General features: G+C 51.9%; 1 protein-coding gene across 2 annotated transcripts in view; it reads right to left on the bottom strand.

The window, feature by feature from the left end:
- Positions 1–20,585, bottom strand: part of FBLN2 (fibulin 2) — a 194,078-nt gene that overhangs the window by 100,009 nt on the left and 73,484 nt on the right. For both annotated transcript variants that reach the window (XM_073664263.1, XM_073664262.1), the window contains exon 3: positions 12,136–12,241. In XM_073664263.1, coding sequence (XP_073520364.1) covers positions 12,136–12,241 — 106 coding nt within the window. The remainder of the gene's footprint in view (positions 1–12,135; positions 12,242–20,585) is intronic.

The following is a 20,585-nucleotide window of genomic DNA, read 5'->3' as shown; positions in this document are numbered from 1 at the left end:
TGTGCTGATTGGTCGCAGTGGCCGGCCGTGACCAATCAGCGAGATGGGTGGCAAATTTAAACGCCGCTCTGCTCATTGGTCGCGGTGGCCGGCCGTGACCAATCAGCGAGATGGGCGGCAAATTTAAACGCCGCAGTGCTGTTTGTTTGCGGTGGCCGGCCGCGACCAATGAGCAGTATTGGCGCCAAATTGAAACCCCGCTCTGCTGATTGGTCGCGACCGCCGGCCGCGACCAATCAGCGATTTTGGTGCCAAATTTAAACAGCGCTCTGCTGATTGGTCGCGGTGGCCGGCCGCGACCAATCAGCAATTTTGGTGACAAATTTAAACAACGCTCTGCTGATTGCTCGCGGTCGCCGGCCGCGACCAATCAGAAGTATTGGCGCCAAATTTAAACACCGCTCTGCTGATTGGTCGCGGTCGCCGGCTGCGACCAATCAGCAGTATTGGCGCCAAATTTAAACCTCGCTCTGCTGATTAGTCGCAACCACCGGCCGTGACCAATCAGCGATATTGGCGCCAAATTTAAACACCGCTCTGCTCATTGGTCGTGGTGGCCGGCCGCGACCAATCAGCGATATTGGCACCATATTTAAACACCGCTCTGCTCATTGGTCGCGGTTACCGGTCACGAATAACCAGCATTATTGGCGACAAATTTAAACACCGCTCTGCTGATTAGTCGCGGCCGTGACCAATCACCATTATTGGCGCCAAATTTAAATAAAGCTCTGCTGATTGGTTGCGACCGCCAGCCGCAAACAATCAGCATTATTGCCGCCAAATTTAAACCCCGCTCTGCTGATTGATCGCGTTCGCAGGCCGCGACCAATCAGCATTATTGGCGCCAAATTGAAACCCCGCTCTGCTGATTAGTCGCGACCGCCGGGTGTGACCAATCTGCGATATAGGCGCCAAATTTTAACACCGCTTTGGTAATTGGTCGCGGTTGTCGGCCTCGACCAATCAGCGATTTTGGGGCCAAATTTAAATACCGCTCTGCTAATTGCGCCCGGTCGGCCGCATACCTATTCTAGAATACCCGATGCGTTAGAATCGGGCCACCATCTAGTAGAGTATAATGGCCCCACATAGTTCTCCATACAGTATAATGGGTCCACATAGTCCTCCATACAATATAATGGACCTCACATTGTCCTCCATACAGTATAATGGCCCCACATAGTCCTCCATACAGTATAATGGCCCCACATAGCCCTCCATACAGTATAATGGCCCCACATAGTCCTCCATACAGTATAATGGCCCCACATAGTTCTCCATACAGTATAATGGACCCCACATAGTCCTCCATACAGTATAATGGGCCCCACATAGTCCTCCATACAGTATAATGGCCCCACATAGTCCTCCATACAATATAATGGACCTCACATTGTCCTCCATAGAGTATAATGGCCCCACATAGTCCTCCATACAGTATAATGGCCCCACATAGCCCTCCATACAGTATAATGGGCCCACATAGTCTTCCACACAGTATAATGGCCCCACATAGTCCTCCATATAGTATAATGACCCCACATAGTCCTCCATACAGTATAATGGGCCCCGCATAGTCATCCATACAGAATATTGGGCCTCACATAGTCCTCCATACAGAATAATGTGCCCCACATAGTCCTCCATACAGTATAATGGCCCCACATAGTACTCCATACAGTATAATGGCTCCACATAGTCCTCCATACAGTATAATGGGCCCCACATAGTCCTCCATATAGTATAATGGCCCCACATAGTCCTCCATACAGTATAATGGGCCCCGCATAGTCATCCATACAGAATATTGGGCCTCACATAGTCCTCCATACAGTATAATGGCACCACATAGTCCTCCATACAGTATAATGGCCCCACATAGTCCTCCATTCAGTATAATGGCCCCACATAGTCCTCCATACAGTAAAATGGGCCCGCATAGTCATCCATACAGAATATTGGGCCTCACATAGTCCTCCATACAGTATTATGGCCCCACATAGTCCTCCATACAGTATAATGGCCCCACATAGTCCTCCATATAGTATAATGGCCCCACATAGTCCTCCATACAGTATAATGGGCCCACATAGTCCTCCATATAGTATAATGGCCCCACATAGTCCTCCATACAGTATAATGGGCCGCGCATAGTCATCCATACAGAATATTGGGCCTCACATAGTCCTCCATACAGTATAATGGCACCACATAGTCCTCCATAAAGTATAATGGCACCACATAGTCCTCCATACAGTATAATGGGCCCCACATAGTCCTCCATACAGTATAATGGGCCCCGCATAGTCATCTATACAGAATATTGGGCCTCACATAGTCCTCCATACAGTATTATGGCCCCACATAGTCCTCCATACAGTATAATGGCCCCACATAGTCCTCCATATAGTATAATGGCCCCACATAGTCCTCCATACAGTATAATGGGCCGCGCATAGTCATCCATACAGAATATTGGGCCTCACATAGTCCTCCATACAGTATAATGGCACCACATAGTCCTCCATACAGTATAATGGCACCACATAGTCCTCCATACAGTATAATGGGCCCCACATAGTCCTCCATACAGTATAATGGGCCCCGCATAGTCATCTATACAGAATATTGGGCCTCACATAGTCCTCCATACAGTATAATGGGCCCCACATAGTCCTCCATACAGTATAATGGGCCCCGCATAGTCATCTATACAGAATATTGGGCCTCACATAGTCCTCCATACAGTATAATGGGCCCCACATAGTCCTCCATACAGTATAATGGCCCCACATAGTCCTCCATACAGTATAATGGGCCGCGCATAGTCATCCATACAGAATATTGGGCCTCACATAGTCCTCCATACAGTATAATGGCACCACATAGTCCTCCATACAGTATAATGGCCCCACATAGTCCTCCATACAGTATAATGGACCCCACATAGTCCTCCATACAGTATAATGGGCCCCACATAGTCCTCCATACAGTATAATGGCCCCACATAGTCCTCCATAAAGTATAATGGGCCGCGCATAGTCATCCATACAGAATATTGGGCCTCACATAGTCCTCCATACAGTATAATGGCACCACATAGTCCTCCATACAGTATAATGGCACCACATAGTCCTCCATACAGTATAATGGCCCCACATAGTCCTCCATACAGTATAATGGGCCCCACATAGTCCTCCATACAGTATAATGGCCCCACATAGTCCTCCATACAGAATAATGGACCCCACATAGTCCTTCATACAGTATAATGGGTCCCACATAGTCCTCCATACAGAATAATGGGCGCCACATAGTCCTCCATACAGAATAATGGGCCCACATAGTCTTCCATACAGAATAATGGCCCCACATAGTCCTCCATACGTTATAATGGCCCCACATAGTCCTCCATACGGTATAATGGCCCCACATAGTCCTCCATACGGTATAATGGGCCCACATAGTCCTCCATACGGTATAATGGGCCCACATAGTCCTCCATACAGAATAATGGGCGCCACATAGTCCTCCATACAGAATAATGGGCCCACATAGTCCTCCATACAGAATAATGGCCCCACATAGTCCTCCATACGGTATAATGGCCCCACATAGTCCTCCATACAGTATAATGGCCCCACATAGTCCTCCATACGGTATAATGGGCCCCACATAGTCCTCCATACAGTATAATGGCTCCACATAGTCCTCCATACAGTATAATGGCACCACATAGTCCTCCATACAGTATAATGGCTCCACATAGTCCTCCATACAGTATAATGGCACCACATAGTCCTCCATACAGTATAATGGGCCCCACATAGTCCTCCATACAGTATAATGGCCCCACATAGTCCTCCATACAGTATAATGGGCCGCGCATAGTCATCCATACAGAATATTGGGCCTCACATAGGGGTGGATGTTCTGGTGTCGTGGGCCAAATATAATCACCCTGCACGCCAGATTTTGACATGTATGGTTTAGAGAATGCAAAATCCAATGCTAACTTAAAATCTGCTACTGTCCCTTTAAGCACTGGACTATCAGATGCCGGATTAAAGGAAGCTTACAATACAATTTTGTATTTCATGTCTGACATGTTTTTGTATAGATGACATTGTGGAAACGTGGCCACCTCGATTCTTTGTAAAATAAAACATGTGCTGTTGTCAGATTTGGAGTGTTTAAAAAAATAGAGTCCTGTGTCTTTAAGTGGGATGAACTGTGACCTAATGGGAGGAGCTAACTAATAACTTCATTGTTTATAGGTGTTAGTGGACACAATGTTGTCATTTTTCATCAATTTTTCCATCTGTTCTCCAGTTGCTGAATAATCACCAAGAATAATCACCATCACCACCACACACAGTCATCTGATCCGGGGGGGCTCCATATGGACAGAGCTGTGCTGAAGCAGGTGGCTCAGGATGGACAGAGCTGTGCTGAAGCAGGTGGCTCAGGATGGACAGTGCTGTGCTGAAGCAGGAGGCTCAGGATGGACAGAGCTGTGCTGAAGCAGGAGGCTCAGGATGGACAGAGCTGTGCTGAACCAGAAGGCTCAGGGTGGACAGTGCTGTGCTGAAGCAGGAGGCTCAGGATGGACAGAGCTGTGCTGAAGCAGGAGGCTCAGGATGGACAGAGCTGTGCTGAACCAGGAGGCTCAGGATGGACAGAGGTGTGCTGAACCAGGAGGCTCAGGATGGACAGAGCTGTGTTGAACCAGGAGGCTCAGGATGGACAGAGGTGTGCTGAACCAGGAGGCTCAGGATGGACAGAGGTGTGCTGAACCAGGAGGCTCAGGGTGGACAGTGCTGTGCAGAACCAGGAGGCTCAGGGTGGACAGAGCTGTGCTGAACCAGGAGGCTCAGGATGGACAGTGCTGTGCAGAACCAGGAGGCTCAGGATGGACAGTGCTGTGCAGAACCAGGAGGCTCAGGATGGACAGAGGTGTGCTGAACCAGGAGGCTCAGGGTGGACAGTGCTGTGCAGAACCAGGAGGCTCAGGATGGACAGAGGTGTGCTGAACCAGGAGGCTCAGGGTGGACAGTGCTGTGCAGAACCAGGAGGCTCAGGATGGACAGAGGTGTGCTGAACCAGGAGGCTCAAGGTGGACAGTGCTGTGCTGAAGCAGGGGGCTCAGGATGGACAGAGGTGTGCTGAACCAGGCGGCTCAAGGTGGACAGTGCTGTGCTGAAGCAGGAGGCTCAGGATGGACAGAGGTGTGCTGAACCAGGAGGCTCAGGATGGACAGAGCTGTGCTGAACCAGGAGGCTCAGGGTGGACAGAGCTGTGCTGAAGCAGGCGGCTCAGGATGGACAGAGCTGTGCTGAACCAGGAGGCTCAGGGTGGACAATGCTGTGCTGAACCAGGAGGCTCAGGATGGACAGAGGTGTGCTGAACCAGGAGGCTCAGGGTGGACAGAGCTGTGCTGAACCAGGAGGCTCAGGGTGGACAGAGCTGTGCTGAACCAGGAGGCTCAGGGTGGACAGTGCTGTGCTGAAGCAGGAGGCTCAGGATGGACAGAGCTGTGCTGAACCAGAAGGCTCAGGGTGGACAGTGCTGTGCTGAAGCAGGAGGCTCAGGATGGACAGAGCTGTGCTGAAGCAGGAGGCTCAGGATGGACAGAGCTGTGCTGAACCAGGAGGCTCAGGATGGACAGAGGTGTGCTGAACCAGGAGGCTCAGGATGGACAGAGCTGTGTTGAACCAGGAGGCTCAGGATGGACAGAGGTGTGCTGAACCAGGAGGCTCAGGGTGGACAGTGCTGTGCAGAACCAGGAGGCTCAGGATGGACAGAGGTGTGCTGAACCAGGAGGCTCAGGGTGGACAGTGCTGTGCAGAACCAGGAGGCTCAGGATGGACAGAGGTGTGCTGAACCAGGAGGCTCAAGGTGGACAGTGCTGTGCTGAAGCAGGGGGCTCAGGATGGACAGAGGTGTGCTGAACCAGGCGGCTCAAGGTGGACAGTGCTGTGCTGAAGCAGGAGGCTCAGGATGGACAGAGGTGTGCTGAACCAGGAGGCTCAGGATGGACAGAGCTGTGCTGAACCAGGAGGCTCAGGGTGGACAGAGCTGTGCTGAAGCAGGCGGCTCAGGATGGACAGAGCTGTGCTGAACCAGGAGGCTCAGGGTGGACAATGCTGTGCTGAACCAGGAGGCTCCGGATGGACAGAGGTGTGCTGAACCAGGAGGCTCAGGGTGGACAGAGCTGTGCTGAACCAGGAGGCTCAGGGTGGACAGAGCTGTGCTGAACCAGGAGGCTCAGGGTGGACAGTGCTGTGCTGAAGCAGGAGGCTCAGGATGGACAGAGCTGTGCTGAACCAGAAGGCTCAGGGTGGACAGTGCTGTGCTGAAGCAGGAGGCTCAGGATGGACAGAGCTGTGCTGAAGCAGGAGGCTCAGGATGGACAGAGCTGTGCTGAACCAGGAGGCTCAGGATGGACAGAGGTGTGCTGAACCAGGAGGCTCAGGATGGACAGAGCTGTGTTGAACCAGGAGGCTCAGGATGGACAGAGGTGTGCTGAACCAGGAGGCTCAGGATGGACAGAGGTGTGCTGAACCAGGAGGCTCAGGGTGGACAGTGCTGTGCAGAACCAGGAAGCTCAGGGTGGACAGAGCTGTGCTGAACCAGGAGGCTCAGGATGGACAGTGCTGTGCAGAACCAGGAGGCTCAGGATGGACAGTGCTGTGCAGAACCAGGAGGCTCAGGATGGACAGAGGTGTGCTGAACCAGGAGGCTCAGGGTGGACAGTGCTGTGCAGAACCAGGAGGCTCAGGATGGACAGAGGTGTGCTGAACCAGGAGGCTCAGGGTGGACAGTGCTGTGCAGAACCAGGAGGCTCAGGATGGACAGAGGTGTGCTGAACCAGGAGGCTCAAGGTGGACAGTGCTGTGCTGAAGCAGGGGGCTCAGGATGGACAGAGGTGTGCTGAACCAGGCGGCTCAAGGTGGACAGTGCTGTGCTGAAGCAGGAGGCTCAGGATGGACAGAGGTGTGCTGAACCAGGAGGCTCAGGATGGACAGAGCTGTGCTGAACCAGGAGGCTCAGGGTGGACAGAGCTGTGCTGAAGCAGGCGGCTCAGGATGGACAGAGCTGTGCTGAACCAGGAGGCTCAGGGTGGACAATGCTGTGCTGAACCAGGAGGCTCAGGATGGACAGAGGTGTGCTGAACCAGGAGGCTCAGGGTGGACAGAGCTGTGCTGAACCAGGAGGCTCAGGATGGACAGAGCTGTGCTGAACCAGGAGGCTCAAGGTGGACAGTGCTGTGCTGAAGCAGGAGGCTCAGGATGGACAGAGGTGTGCTGAACCAGGAGGCTCAGGGTGGACAGAGCTGTGCTGAACCAGGAGGCTCAGGGTGGACAGAGCTGTGCTGAACCAGGAGGCTCAGGATGGACAGAGCTGTGCTGAACCAGGAGGCTCAGGGTGGACAGAGCTGTGCTGAAGCAGGCGGCTCAGGATGGACAGAGCTGTGCTGAACCAGGAGGCTCAGGGTGGACAATGCTGTGCTGAACCAGGAGGCTCAGGATGGACAGAGGTGTGCTGAACCAGGAGGCTCAGGGTGGACAGAGCTGTGCTGAACCAGGAGGCTCAGGGTGGACAATGCTGTGCTGAACCAGGAGGCTCAGGATGGACAGAGCTGTGCTGAACCAGGAGGCTCAGGGTGGACAGAGCTGTGCTGAACCAGGAGGCTCAGGGTGGACAGAGCTGTGCTGAACCAGGAGGCTCAGGATGGACAGAGCTGTGCTGAACCAGGAGGCTCAGGGTGGACAGAGCTGTGCTGAAGCAGGCGGCTCAGGATGGACAGAGCTGTGCTGAACCAGGAGGCTCAGGGTGGACAATGCTGTGCTGAACCAGGAGGCTCAGGATGGACAGAGGTGTGCTGAACCAGGAGGCTCAGGGTGGACAGAGCTGTGCTGAACCAGGAGGCTCAGGATGGACAGAGCTGTGCTGAACCAGGAGGCTCAGGATGGACAGAGCTGTGCTGAACCAGGAGGCTCAGGATGGACAGAGCTGTGCAGAACCAGGAGGCTCAGGGTGGACAGTGCTGTGCTGAACCAGGAGGCTCAGGATGGACAGTGCTGTGCTGAACCAGGAGGCTCAGGATGGACAGTGCTGTGCTGAACCAGGAGGCTCAGGATGGACAGAGCTGTGCTGAACCAGGAGGCTCAGGATGGACAGAGCTGTGTTGAACCAGGAGGCTCAGGGTGGATAGAGCAATACTGAACCAGGAGGCTCAGGATGGACAGCGCTATATTGAACTCGGAGGCTCAAGATGGAGAGTGCTGTGGTGAACCAGGAGGCTCAGGATGGACAGAGCTGTGCTGAACCAGGAGGCCCAGGATGGAGAGAGCTATACTGAACTAGGAGGCTCAGGATGGACATGGCTATACTGTACTAGGAGGCTCAGGATGGACAGGGCTATACTGAACTAGGAGGCTCAGGATGGACAGCGCTATATTGAACTAGGAGGCTCAGGATGGAGAGTGCTGTGGTGAACCAGGAGGCTCAGGATGGACAGAGCTGTGCTGAACCAGGAGGCTCAGGATGGACATGGCTATACTGTACTAGGAGGCTCAGGATGGACAGCGCTATACTGAACTAGGAGGCTCAGGATGGAGAGCGCTATACTGAACTAGGAGGCTCAGGATGGAGAGTGCTATACTGAACTAGGAGGCTCAGGATGGACAGCGCTATACTGAACTGGGAGGCTCAGGATGGAGAGTGCTGTGATGAACCAGGAGGCCGAGGATGAACAGAGTATTAGATGACTGTAAAGCATGGGACTGTGCCCATCAGTAAGCAATGTGCCCCCTGGGTTGGACCTCTGTAGCTTGAACTGAATGTTCTCCTCATTTATGAAGCTTCAGAAGAATCTTGTAAGTGGATTTTATTTGTTTCTTGGAATTCTTATTCGGTTTTTGGTGTTTCTTTTTACAAGAAAAGAAATGAACAAATGTAAAACCCCCAATCTCCGGCCGAAGCTTCCAGCACTTTCTTTAATCTAATTTCCTGGTGTAGCGGTGAATGTCGTGTAGACATCTGTAACCAGCAGTTGTGTTCAATTACCGAGCGGCTCCGGTGGTTGGATCAGATCCTCTTTGTTAGGGAATGAAAATGTGCTGCCCCTTATAATACTTGCTTAAAGGGTAACTCCATGCAGAGCTGTTAGTCACATCCCTATGTGCGGAGGGCGTCCCTGAGTGCGGAGGGCGTCCCAGAGTGCGGAGGGCAGAGTGCGGAGGGCAGAATACGGAGGGCGTCCCTGAGCGCGGAGGGCGTCCCAGAGTGCGGAGGGCAGAGTGCGGAGGACAGAATACGGAGGGCGTCCCTGAGCGCGGAGGGCGTCCCAGAGTGCGGAGGGCGTCCCAGAGTGCGGAGGGCGTCCCTGAGTGCGGAGGGCGTCCCAGAGTGCGGAGGGCAGAGTGCGGAGGGCAGAGTACGTAGGGCGTCCCTGAGCGCGGAGGGCGTTCCAGAGTTCGGAGGGCGTCCCAGAGTGCGGAGGGCGTCCCAGAGTTCGGAGGGCGTCCCAGAGTGCGGAGGGCGTCCCAGAGTGCGGAGGGCGTCCCAGAGTGCGGAGGGCGTCCCAGAGTTCGGAGGGCGTCCCAGAGTTCGGAGGGCGTCCCTGAGTGCGGAGGGCGTTCCAGAGTGCGGAGGGCAGAGTGCGGAGGGCGTCCCAGAGTGCGGAGGGCGTCCCAGAGTGCGGAGGGCAGAGTGCGGAGGGCGTCCCTGAGTGCGGAGGGCAGAGTGCGGAGGGCGTCCCAGAGTGCGGAGGGCGTCCCAGAGTGCGGAGGGCGTCCCAGAGAGAGGAGATAAAGACGTGATACCATCTAGCATTAACTCCATTCCTTTATTTAGGTTTTAAATGAATTTCCATCATGTGACAGGAGGAGCACAGAGAGTCATATGGGAGGAGCCTGTGCTGGATGTCGCCTTCTGTAAGATATTTCATCTATGGAACATCACAAAACATTTTCCACCTCCACAGAGAAGAATGTTACACAATCACCTTGACGTGCCTCACCTAGACGTGCCTCACCTAGACGTGCCTCACCTAGACGTGCCTCACCTAGACGTGCCTCACCTAGACGTGCCTCACCTAGACGTGCCTCACCTAGACGTGCCTCACCTAGACGTGCCTCACCTAGACGTGCCTCACCTAGACGAGCCTCACCTAGACGTGCCTCACCTAGACGTGGATCACCTAGACGAGCCTCACCTAGACGTGCCTCACCTAGACGTGCCTCACCTAGACGTGCCTCACCTAGACGAGCCTCACCTAGACGTGCCTCACCTAGACGTGCCTCACCTAGGCATGCCTCACCTAGACGTGCCTCACCTTGATGAGCCTCACCTTCACGTGCTTCACCTAGACGTGCCTCACCTTGACGTGCCTCACCTAGACGTGCCTCACCTAGGCGTGCCTCATCTAGACGTGCCTCACCTTGACGTGCCTCACCTAGGCGTGCCTCACCTAGACGTGCCTCACCTAGACGTGCCTCACCTAGGCGTGCCTCACCTAGACGTGCCTCACCTAGACGTGCCTCACCTAGGCGTGCCTCATCTAGACGTGCCTCACCTAGGCGTGCCTCACCTTGACGTGCCTCACCTAGGCGTGCCTCACCTTGACGTGCCTCACCTAGGCGTGCCTCACCTAGACGTGCCTCACCTAGACGTGCCTCACCTAGGCGTGCCTCATCTAGACGTGCCTCACCTTGACGTGCCTCACCTAGGCGTGCCTCACCTAGACGTGCCTCACCTAGACGTGCCTCATCTAGACGTGCCTCACCTAGGCGTGCCTCACCTTGACGTGCCTCACCTTCATGTGCTTCACCTAGACGTGCCTCACCTTGACGTGCCTCACCTAGACGTGCCTTACCTTGACGTGCCTCACCTTCATGTGCTTCACCTAGACGTGCCTCACCTAGACGTGCCTCACCTAGACGTGCCTCATCTTGACGTGCCTCACCTTGACGTGCCTCACCTAGACGTGCCTCATCTTGACGTGCCTCACCTAGACGTGCCTCACCTAGACGTGCCTCACCTAGACGTGCCTCACCTTGACGTGCCTCACCTAGACGTGCCTCACCTTGACGTGCCTCACCTAGACGTGCCTCACCTAGACGAGCCTCACCTAGACGTGCCTCACCTAGATGTGCCTCACCTTGACGTGCCTCACCTAGACGTGCCTCACCTAGACGTGCCTCACCTAGACGAGCCTCACCTAGACGTGCCTCACCTAGACGTGCCTCACCTAGACGTGCCTCACCTAGACGTGCCTCACCTAGACGTGCCTCACCTAGACGAGCCTCACCTAGACGTGCCTCACCTAGACGTGCCTCACCTAGACGTGCCTCACCTAGACGTGCCTCACCTAGACGAGCCTCACCTAGACGTGCCTCACCTTGACGTGCCTCACCTAGACGTGCCTCACCTTGACGTGCCTCACCTTGACGTGCCTCACCTAGACGTGCCTCACCTTGACGTGCCTCACCTAGACGTGCCTCACCTAGACGTGCCTCACCTTGACGTGCCTCACCTTGACGTGCCTCACCTAGACGTGCCTCACCTAGACGAGCCTCACCTAGACGAGCCTCACCTAGACGTGCCTCACCTTGACGTGCCTCACCTTGACGTGCCTCACCTAGACGTGCCTCACCTTGACGTGCCTCACCTAGACGTGCCTCACCTAGACGTGCCTCACCTAGACGTGCCTCACCTAGACGAGCCTCACCTAGACGTGCCTCACCTAGACGTGCCTCACCTAGACGAGCCTCACCTAGACGTGCCTCACCTTGACGTGCCTCACCTAGACGAGCCTCACCTAGACGTGCCTCATCTAGACGTGCCTCACCTTGACGTGCCTCACCTAGACGTGCCTCACCTTGACGTGCCTCACCTTGACGTGCCTCACCTAGACGTGCCTCACCTAGACGTGCCTCACCTTGACGTGCCTCACCTAGACGAGCCTCACCTAGACGTGCCTCACCTAGACGTGCCTCACCTAGACGTGCTTAGCATGTCGTTCTCCGCAAGGAGAAACGTGACTTCTTAGATACACATCCTGATAAGAAGTCTGATAAGAGGAGCGAGATTCCTGGCTGCTATAACCTGGGCGTTATCAGATACCTGCAGTCCTCGGAGGCACTCAGGGGCATGTTCTCACATTCTCCATGGTCAATGGACCACTGCTGACCAGCCGCACAGCATGTCTCCACCAGCTCCTTAGAGGATCCTGAAAAAACGAAAGAAAAAGTCACTGAAAGCTGGAAATACCCTTGATCATCATCATCATCATCATCATCATCATCAGAGGCTGCAGCAAAGTCCGGAGGGTTTGTATAATATTGGATGAGCTGCTCTTGCTCTGTGCCGACAATATGTCTTGTACAGGAGAACATGGCACATTGTTACAATGTTGAAAAATAAGAAAATAACCTGACCCAAAACTGAATCCATATTCTGTACCAATTCATAACCCTTCCACCTATCACCTGATCCAACGGTGAACACAAACAGCAGACAGATGTGGCCCCTGTGCAAGAGCAATATAAGGGCCCTTTGCAGTCCAATAGCTCCTAATAATGCACAACTCCACCTGCACTGGTGTTAGTGGCCCCCTGACCTCCTTGGTCCTTGTGCGGCTGCACCTGACCTGATCCATAACCTTATCTATATCTATGACCCTTTATATAATCCCCTATCAGCTTTCATATCCTGGCTTGTACCCCACCTATAACCCACCTCCATCCCACTGATACAAATTCTATATCCCTCCCCAATACATTGCACCGTATATGACCCAATACAGTCGTGGCCAAAAATGTTCAGATAGAGTGAAATTTTGGTTTTCACAAAGTTTGCTGCTTCAGTGTTTTCCAATCTTTTAGTCTGATATTTCTATGGCTATTGCCACCAGTGTGGAGAATAAGGGGCAGAAGTGTGGAGAATAAGGGGCAGAAGCGTGGAGAATAAGGGGCAGAAGTGCAGAGAATAAGGGGCAGGAGTGCGGAGAATAAGGGGCAGAAGTGTGGAGAATAAGGGGCAGGAGTGTGGAGAATAAGGGGCAGAAGTGTGGAGAATAAGGGGCAGGAGTGTGGAGAATAAGGGGCAGGAGTGTGGAGAATAAGGGGAAGGAGTGTGGAGAATAAGGGACAGAAGTGTGGAGAATAAGGGGCAGGAGTGTGAAGAATAAGGGGCAGGAGTGTGGAGAATAAGGGGCAGAAGTGTGGAGAATAAGGGGGAGGAGTGTGGAGAATAAGGGGCAGGAGTGTGGAGAATAAGGAGCGGGAGTCTGGAGAATAAGGGGCAGGAGCGTGGAGAATAAGGGGAAGGAGCGTGGAGAATAAGGGGCAGGAGTGTGGAGAATAAGGGGCAGAAGTGTGGAGAATAAGGGGCAGAAGTGTGGAGAATAAGGGGCAGGAGTGTGGAGAATAAGGGGAAGGAGTTTGGAGAATAAGGGGAAGGAGTGTGGAGAATAAGGGGCAGGAGTGTGGAGAATAAGGGGAAGGAGTGTGGAGAATAAGGGGAAGGAGTAAGGAGAATAAGGGGCAGGAGTGTGGAGAATAAGGGGAAGGAGTGTGGAGAATAAGGGGAAGGAGTGTGGAGAATAAGGGGCAGAAGTGTGGAGAATAAGGGGCAGGAGTGTGGAAAATAAGGGGCAGAAGTGTGGAGAATAAGGGGCAGGAGTGTGGAGAATAAGGGGCAGGAGTGTGGAGAATAAGGGGCAGGAGTGTGGAGAATAAGGGGCAGAAGTGTGGAGAATAAGGGGCAGGAGTGTGGAGAATAAGGGGCAGAAGAGAGGAGAATAAGGGACAGGAGAGAGGAGAATAAGGGACAGGAGTGAGGAGAATAAGGGGCAGGAGTGTGGAGAATAAGGGGCAGAAGTGTGGAGAATAAGGGACATGAGTGTGGAGAATAAGGGGCAGGAGTGTGGAGAATAAGGGGCAGAAGTTTGGAGAATAAGGGGCATGAGTGTGGAGAATAAGGGGCAGGAGTGTGGAGAATAAGGGGCAGAAGTGTGGAGAATAAGGGACAGGAGTGTGGAGAATAAGGGGCAGGAGTGTGGAGAATAAGGGGCAGGAGTGTGGAGAATAAGGGGCAGGAGTGTGGAGAATAAGGGGCAGGAGTGTGGAGAATAAGGGGCAGGAGTGTGGAGAATAAGGGGCAGGAGTGTGAAGAATAAGGGGCAGGAGTGTGAAGAATAAGGGGCAGGAGTGTGGAGAATAAGGGGCAGGAGTGTGGAGAATAAGGGGCAGGAGTGTGAAGAATAAGGGGCAGGAGTGTGGAGAATAAGGGGCAGGAGTGTGGAGAATAAGGGGCAGAAGTGTGGAGAATAAGGGGCAGGAGTGTGGAGAATAAGGGGCAGGAGTGTGGAGAATAAGGGGCGGAAGTGTGGAGAATAAGGGGCATGAGTGTGGAGAATAAGGGGCAGAAGTGTGGAGAATAAGGGGCAGGAGTGTGGAGAATAAGGGGCAGGAGTGTGGAGAATAAGGGGCAGGAGTGTGGAGAATAAGGGGCAGAAGTGTGGAGAATAAGGGGCAGGAGTGTGGAGAATAAGGGGCATGAGTGTGGAGAATAAGGGGCAGGAGTGTGGAGAATAAGGGGCAGGAGTGTGGAGAATAAGGGGCAGGAGTGTGGAGAATAAGGGGCATGAGTGTGGAGAATAAGGGGCATGAGTGTGGAGAATAAGGGGCAGGAGTGTGGAGAATAAGGGGCAAGAGTGTGGAGAATAAGGGGCAGGAGTCTGGAGAATAAGGGGCAGGAGTCTGGAGAATAAGGGGCAGGAGTGTGGAGAATAAGGGGCAGAAGTGTGAAGAATAAGGGGCAGGAATGTGGAGAATAAGGGGCATGAGTGTGGAGAATAAGGGGCAGGAGTGTGGAGAGTAAGGGGCAGGAGTGTGGAGAATAAGGGGCATGAGTGTGGAGAATAAGGGGCAGGAGTGTGGAGAATAAGGGGCAGGAGTGTGGAGAATAAGGGGCATGAGTGTGGAGAATAAGGGGCAGGAGTGTGGAGAATAAGGGGCAGGAGTGTGGAGAATAAGGGGCAGGAGTGTGGAGAATAAGGGGCAGGAGTCTGGAGAATAAGGGGCAGGAGTGTGGAGAATAAGGGGCAGAAGTGTGAAGAATAAGGGGCAGGAATGTGGAGAATAAGGGGCATGAGTGTGGAGAATAAGGGGCAGGAGTGTGGAGAGTAAGGGGCAGGAGTGTGGAGAATAAGGGGCATGAGTGTGGAGAATAAGGGGCAGGAGTGTGGAGAATAAGGGGCAGGAGTGTGGAGAATAAGGGGCAGGAGTGTGGAGAATAAGGGGCAGGAGTGTGGAGAATAAGGGGCAGAAGTGTGGAGAATAAGGGGCAGGAGTGTGGAGAATAAGGGGCATGAGTGTGGAGAATAAGGGGCAGAAGTGTGGAGAATAAGGGGCAGGAGTGTGGAGAATAAGGGGCAGGAGTCTGGAGAATAAGGGGAAGGAGTGTGGAGAATAAGGGGCAGGAGCGTGGAGAATAAGGGGCAGAAGCGTGGAGAATAAGGGGCAGGAGTGTGGAGAATAAGGGGCAGGAGTGTGAAGAATAAGGGGCAGAAGTGTGGAGAATAAGGGGCAGGAGTGTGGAGAATAAGGGGCAGAAGTGTGGAGGATAAGGGGCAGGAGTGTGGAGAATAAGGGGCATGAGTGTGGAGAATAAGGGGCAGGAGTGTGGAGAATAAAGGGCAGGAGTGTGGAGAATAAGGGGCAGGAGTCTGGAGAATAAGGGGCAGGAGTGTGGAGAATAAGGGGCATGAGTGTGGAGAATAAGGGGCATGAGTGTGGAGAATAAGGGGCAGAAGTGTGGAGAATAAGGGGCATGAGTGTGGAGAATAAGGGGCAGGAGTGTGGAGAATAAGGGGCAGGAGTGTGAAGAATAAGGAGTAGGAGTGTGGAGAATAAGGGGTAGGAGTGTGGAGGATAAGGGGGCAGGAGTGTGGAGAATAAGGGGCAGGAGTGTGGAGAATAAGGGGCAGGAGTGTGGAGAATAAGGGGCAGGAGTGTGGAGAATAAGGGGCAGAAGTGTGGAGAATAAGGGGCAGGAGTGTGGAGAATAAGGGGAAGGAGTGTGGAGGATAAGGGGCAGAAGTGTGGAGAATAAGGGGCAGAAATGTGGAGAATAAGGAGCAGAAATGTGGAGAATAAGGGGCAGGAGTGTGGAGAATAAGGATCAGAAGTGTGGAGAATAAGGGGCAGGAGTGTGGAGAGTAAGGGGCAGGAGTGTGGAGAATAAGGGGAAGGAGTGTGGAGAATAAGGGGCAGGAGTGTGGAGAATAAGGGGCAGGAGCCTGGAGCATAAGGGGCAGGAGTGTGGAGAATAAGGGGCAGGAGTGTGGAGAGTAAGGGGCAGGAGTGTGGAGAATAAGGGGAAGGAGTGTGGAGGATAAGGGGCAGAAGTGTGGAGAATAAGGGGCAGGAGTGTGGAGAATAAGGGGCAGGAGTGTGGAGAATAAGGGGCAGGAGCCTGGAGCATAAGGGGCAGGAGTGTGGAGAATAAGGGGCAGGAGTGTGGAGAGTAAGGGGCAGGAGTGTGGAGAATAAGGGGAAGGAGCCTGGAGCATAAGGGGCAGGAGTGTGGAGAATAAGGGGCAGGAGTGTGGAGAATAAGGGGCAGGAGTGTGGAGAATAAGGGGCAGGAGCCTGGAGCATAAGGGGCAGGAGTGTGGAGAATAAGGGGCAGGAGTGTGGAGAGTAAGGGGCAGGAGTGTGGAGAATAAGGGGAAGGAGTGTGGAGGATAAGGGGCAGAAGTGTGGAGAATAAGGGGCAGAAATGTGGAGAATAAGGAGCAGAAATGTGGAGAATAAGGGGCAGGAGTGTGGAGAATAAGGATCAGAAGTGTGGAGAATAAGGGGCAGGAGTGTGGAGAATAAGGGGCAGGAGTCTGGAGAATAAGGGGCAGGAGTGTGGAGAATAAGGGGCAGGAGTGTGGAGAATAAGGGGCAGGAGTGTGGAGAATAAGGGGCAGCGCTGGGAATATTGAGGCGTCACAGAAACTTCATGGATTTGTCAATAAAATGTAAGAACTTCTGGAATGTTTATAATTGTCAGTAACCATAGAAACAGCGACTAAAAGAGCAAAAACACTGAAGAGGCAAAATGTGAAAATCAAAACTTGTTTCAGTTTCGGCAATGACTGTAAATAATCTGTCTAAAGGTGTCTTTACCCCTCGCCCATGTCTGCTCTATACACCAGTCTATAAACTATCCTTACCTAACTGTATATTGTCACGTTCACACGGTCAGTATTTGGTCAGTATTTTACATCAGTATTTATAAGCCAAAACTAGGAGTGGGTGATAAATACAGAAGCCGTGACGTGCTTCTATTATATTTTTTTTCTCTGATTGTTCCTCTCCTCATTTTCATTTACAGATACTGATGCAGAATACTGATCAAATACTGAAGTGTGAACGTGGTCTTACCTCTCTACTAATTACCAGTACATCACTCTATAGGCCAATCAGGCAACCAGTGAATACCCCTGCCCTTGTCTAATCAATTCATAAACCGGTCCATACCCTAAACTATAACCCCTTCATTATTCTATAGATATCACTATGATCTATTCATTACTCTGCCCATTATCCTACCCATACACCAGTCCATATCCTAATATACAGATTCAGAAATGGTTCAGGAAACATCAGATATCTCTTCAGATTTGGGGGCTTTTGCCGTCTTTCCCTTTGTTCTGTATTTTCCCTTTTTCCGCTTGCCCCTTCCCTCCCGGTTTTTCTTTTCTCGCAGTTCCGAGTCTCTCGTTCCCGTCTTTCGTTACCTGGAGGGGTCGTCTCTCTCTCTGGCGGAGAATCTGGTTTAATTTAAATTCTTCCTATACATTTTTTTTTTCTTGTTGAAAGAAAATGAAGGGAAAATGAAAAAAAGAACTTTTCTAGAAGTCAAGAAGCCGTGAAGCCGAGGAGGGCGGACCCCAAAGTGTTTGTAACAGCGACCGAGGGAACGCGGGATAACGTAAATATGAAGCGAAACCGGAGGAAAGACGCCGCGGCCAAGAACAACATGGCGCCGAGGGGTCAAAAAATATCCAATTTACAGCACAAGGCCTGAATATTAGATTTAAGGTTTTTATAAAAGACGTCTGGTGCCGAATGGAAAAATGAGAAGATCAGGCAGGAGGGTGGGCGGTGTGCGGGATTAACCCTCCCAATGCCAGGCCTTCAGGAATTGAAACATTTTTTTTTTTTTGCAGATCTATTTTGTATCAGTTTGTCGTCACTGCTGAATTTGTGCAGGGTTTTCTGTCTGAACAAGCTAAGCTGCAGTGTAAAGCATGGGAATCTGTATTTTTTAAAGGAGACATAATGCCAAAAAGTCTAAAAGCTATAGCAAGTTTGTTTTTTTTAACTTTTGAATACTTAGAGGGGTTCTTTTTTGCCGTGTAGTCTGAAATTAACATCCTCAGGTTTCTTCTTTGTCTGCCCTCCATGCTTTACACTGCAGCTCTCTCTACTGATTTCCATTACAGCAAGGGCAAAACAGTTGTAAACTGCAAAGGAAACAGTTTTCCACACAACAGTCATTGGCTCTTACAGGACTGGGATGGGACTCTACACGTGGACTCATTGCTGCCAATTAATAAACTTTGACGCCTTCCATTTCCCAACCCCGTGCCCCCCTGGCATCGGCTGTCGCAGTCAGCGCCATTTCCATTTATTTACATTGTAAGGATTTTAGGACACGAGATGCCTGGAATAAATATGATTCGGTGAAATAAAGTAGAAAATAATATTTTATGACTTCACTACAACCTGCTCCATCTGTAAGCTCGGGGGCTCCGATGCCGGGCAGCCTCACCAGCTGCGCCAAGAGAGGCACTAAAACGTGAGTAATGAGGCCGGGAAAGAATGAGTCAGAAACGGGAGAAGAAGAAAATACGTCTGTGATTCCGATTAGGACAAGGAATTGGCTGCAACTTGGGGTGTGATGTAAGGAAGACCCAGGTATGCAGCAGCCCTCCCCTCCCCCACTCCACCCACCAAAAAATAGAGAAAAAAAAAAAAAGGAAGATGGCGCCTTTAATTGGTTGTCGACCTCGAAATACTTCTAAAGTGATTACAGGCCGGTGTGTAATAAGCACAAGGTACAGGGATGACAGTCTGGAGTTACGCCATCATAACTTTAACTATTGCTCTTCCATTTTTTCGCCTTCTTTCCACCCTTTTGCTCAGACTCCACATTGCTGATGATCTGTACTCCTATTACTATCTTCACCCATTAATGCAACCTGGACAGCAGCACCGGGGCCCCAAGAGGTCAGGGGCCACACCCTCCAGAGCAGCTTCCAATATTGGGCTGCAGAGGGTCCGTACACTGTTCTTGCACAGGGGCCCCTCCTGTCTCCAGGGCCGTAACCACAACCGGGGCAGCTGGGGCACTGCCCCAGGGCCCCAACCACCCAAGGGGCCCCAAACTGATGGTAAAAAATATTTTTTTACCATCAGTTTGGGGCCCCTTGGGTGGTTGGGCCCCATTACGAAGTTTTGCCCCAGGGCCCCGAAGTTTATAGTTACGGCACTGCCTGTCTGTGTCCGCACCTGTAAATCAGCTTACTGTAAATATTACCACTGGTCTGCTGTTTGAATACAATGTATCACTGCAGGTAAAATGTATCAACCTGGAATCCACAGAAGATTATCCAGAATGGGAGAAATTAAAACAAACCCTCAGCTGTGAGAAGTGTTAGGTTAGGGTGGAGGTTTCAGCCTCTGAATATTAACAATGATTGTTTGCATTTGCTGACTGCAAGCAGAGATCTTGTAAATGTAACACAGAATGTATGACTAGCTCATTATAGCGTGATTACGCCTCGTTTACACAGGACTGCTGCGGTGTAAAGTGGAGAGATGATGGGAGTGGAATTGCTCGGCAGCGGCGGGACGCATAGATGTGCAGCGCTGATGGAGGACGAGGCTGCGGGATTGTATTAACAGTGTGATGAGCGGTGCGGACCGCAGGATGTTGGAAGCCATCATTACTGCGGCCGCGGACAGGATCACATATTCCCTGATCATTAGGATTATTTGTGTTTTTTACGCTGGAAGTAAAGAGAGAAATGGATGGAAGTGATTATCCCGGTGATCAGCCGGCAAATTCCACTGAGACTGCGGAGCAATATCCGGCTCAAATAACAACGCTAAAAAAAACACCGCGGCGAATATAATAACGCACCCGGATAGTCCGAACGTTATATCAGTCCTGGAGCGTTATAAGAGGCTGATATCAGTCACATATGGTGTAATGTCTGGAGGTTATATCAGTACTGGAGCGTTATAAGAGGCTGATATCAGTCACATATGGTGTAATGTCTGGAGGTTATATCAGTACTGGAGCGTTATAAGAGGCTGATATCAGTCACATATGATGTAATGTCTGGAGGTTATATCAGTACTGGAGCGTTATAAGAGGCTGATATCAGTCACATATGGTGTAATGTCTGGAGGTTATATCAGTACTGGAGCGTTATAAGAGGGGCTGATATCAGTCACATATGATGTAATGTCTGGAGGTTATATCAGTACTGGAGTGTTATAAGAGGC

Source organism: Phyllobates terribilis, unplaced genomic scaffold (assembly GCF_046119375.1).
Source record: "Phyllobates terribilis strain yellow unplaced genomic scaffold, ASM4611937v1 Scaffold_143__1_contigs__length_4665640, whole genome shotgun sequence".
Lineage (NCBI taxonomy): Eukaryota > Metazoa > Chordata > Amphibia > Anura > Dendrobatidae > Phyllobates > Phyllobates terribilis.
Note: the sequence above shows the minus strand (reverse complement) of the source record. Positions and strands in the feature narration are given on the sequence as shown.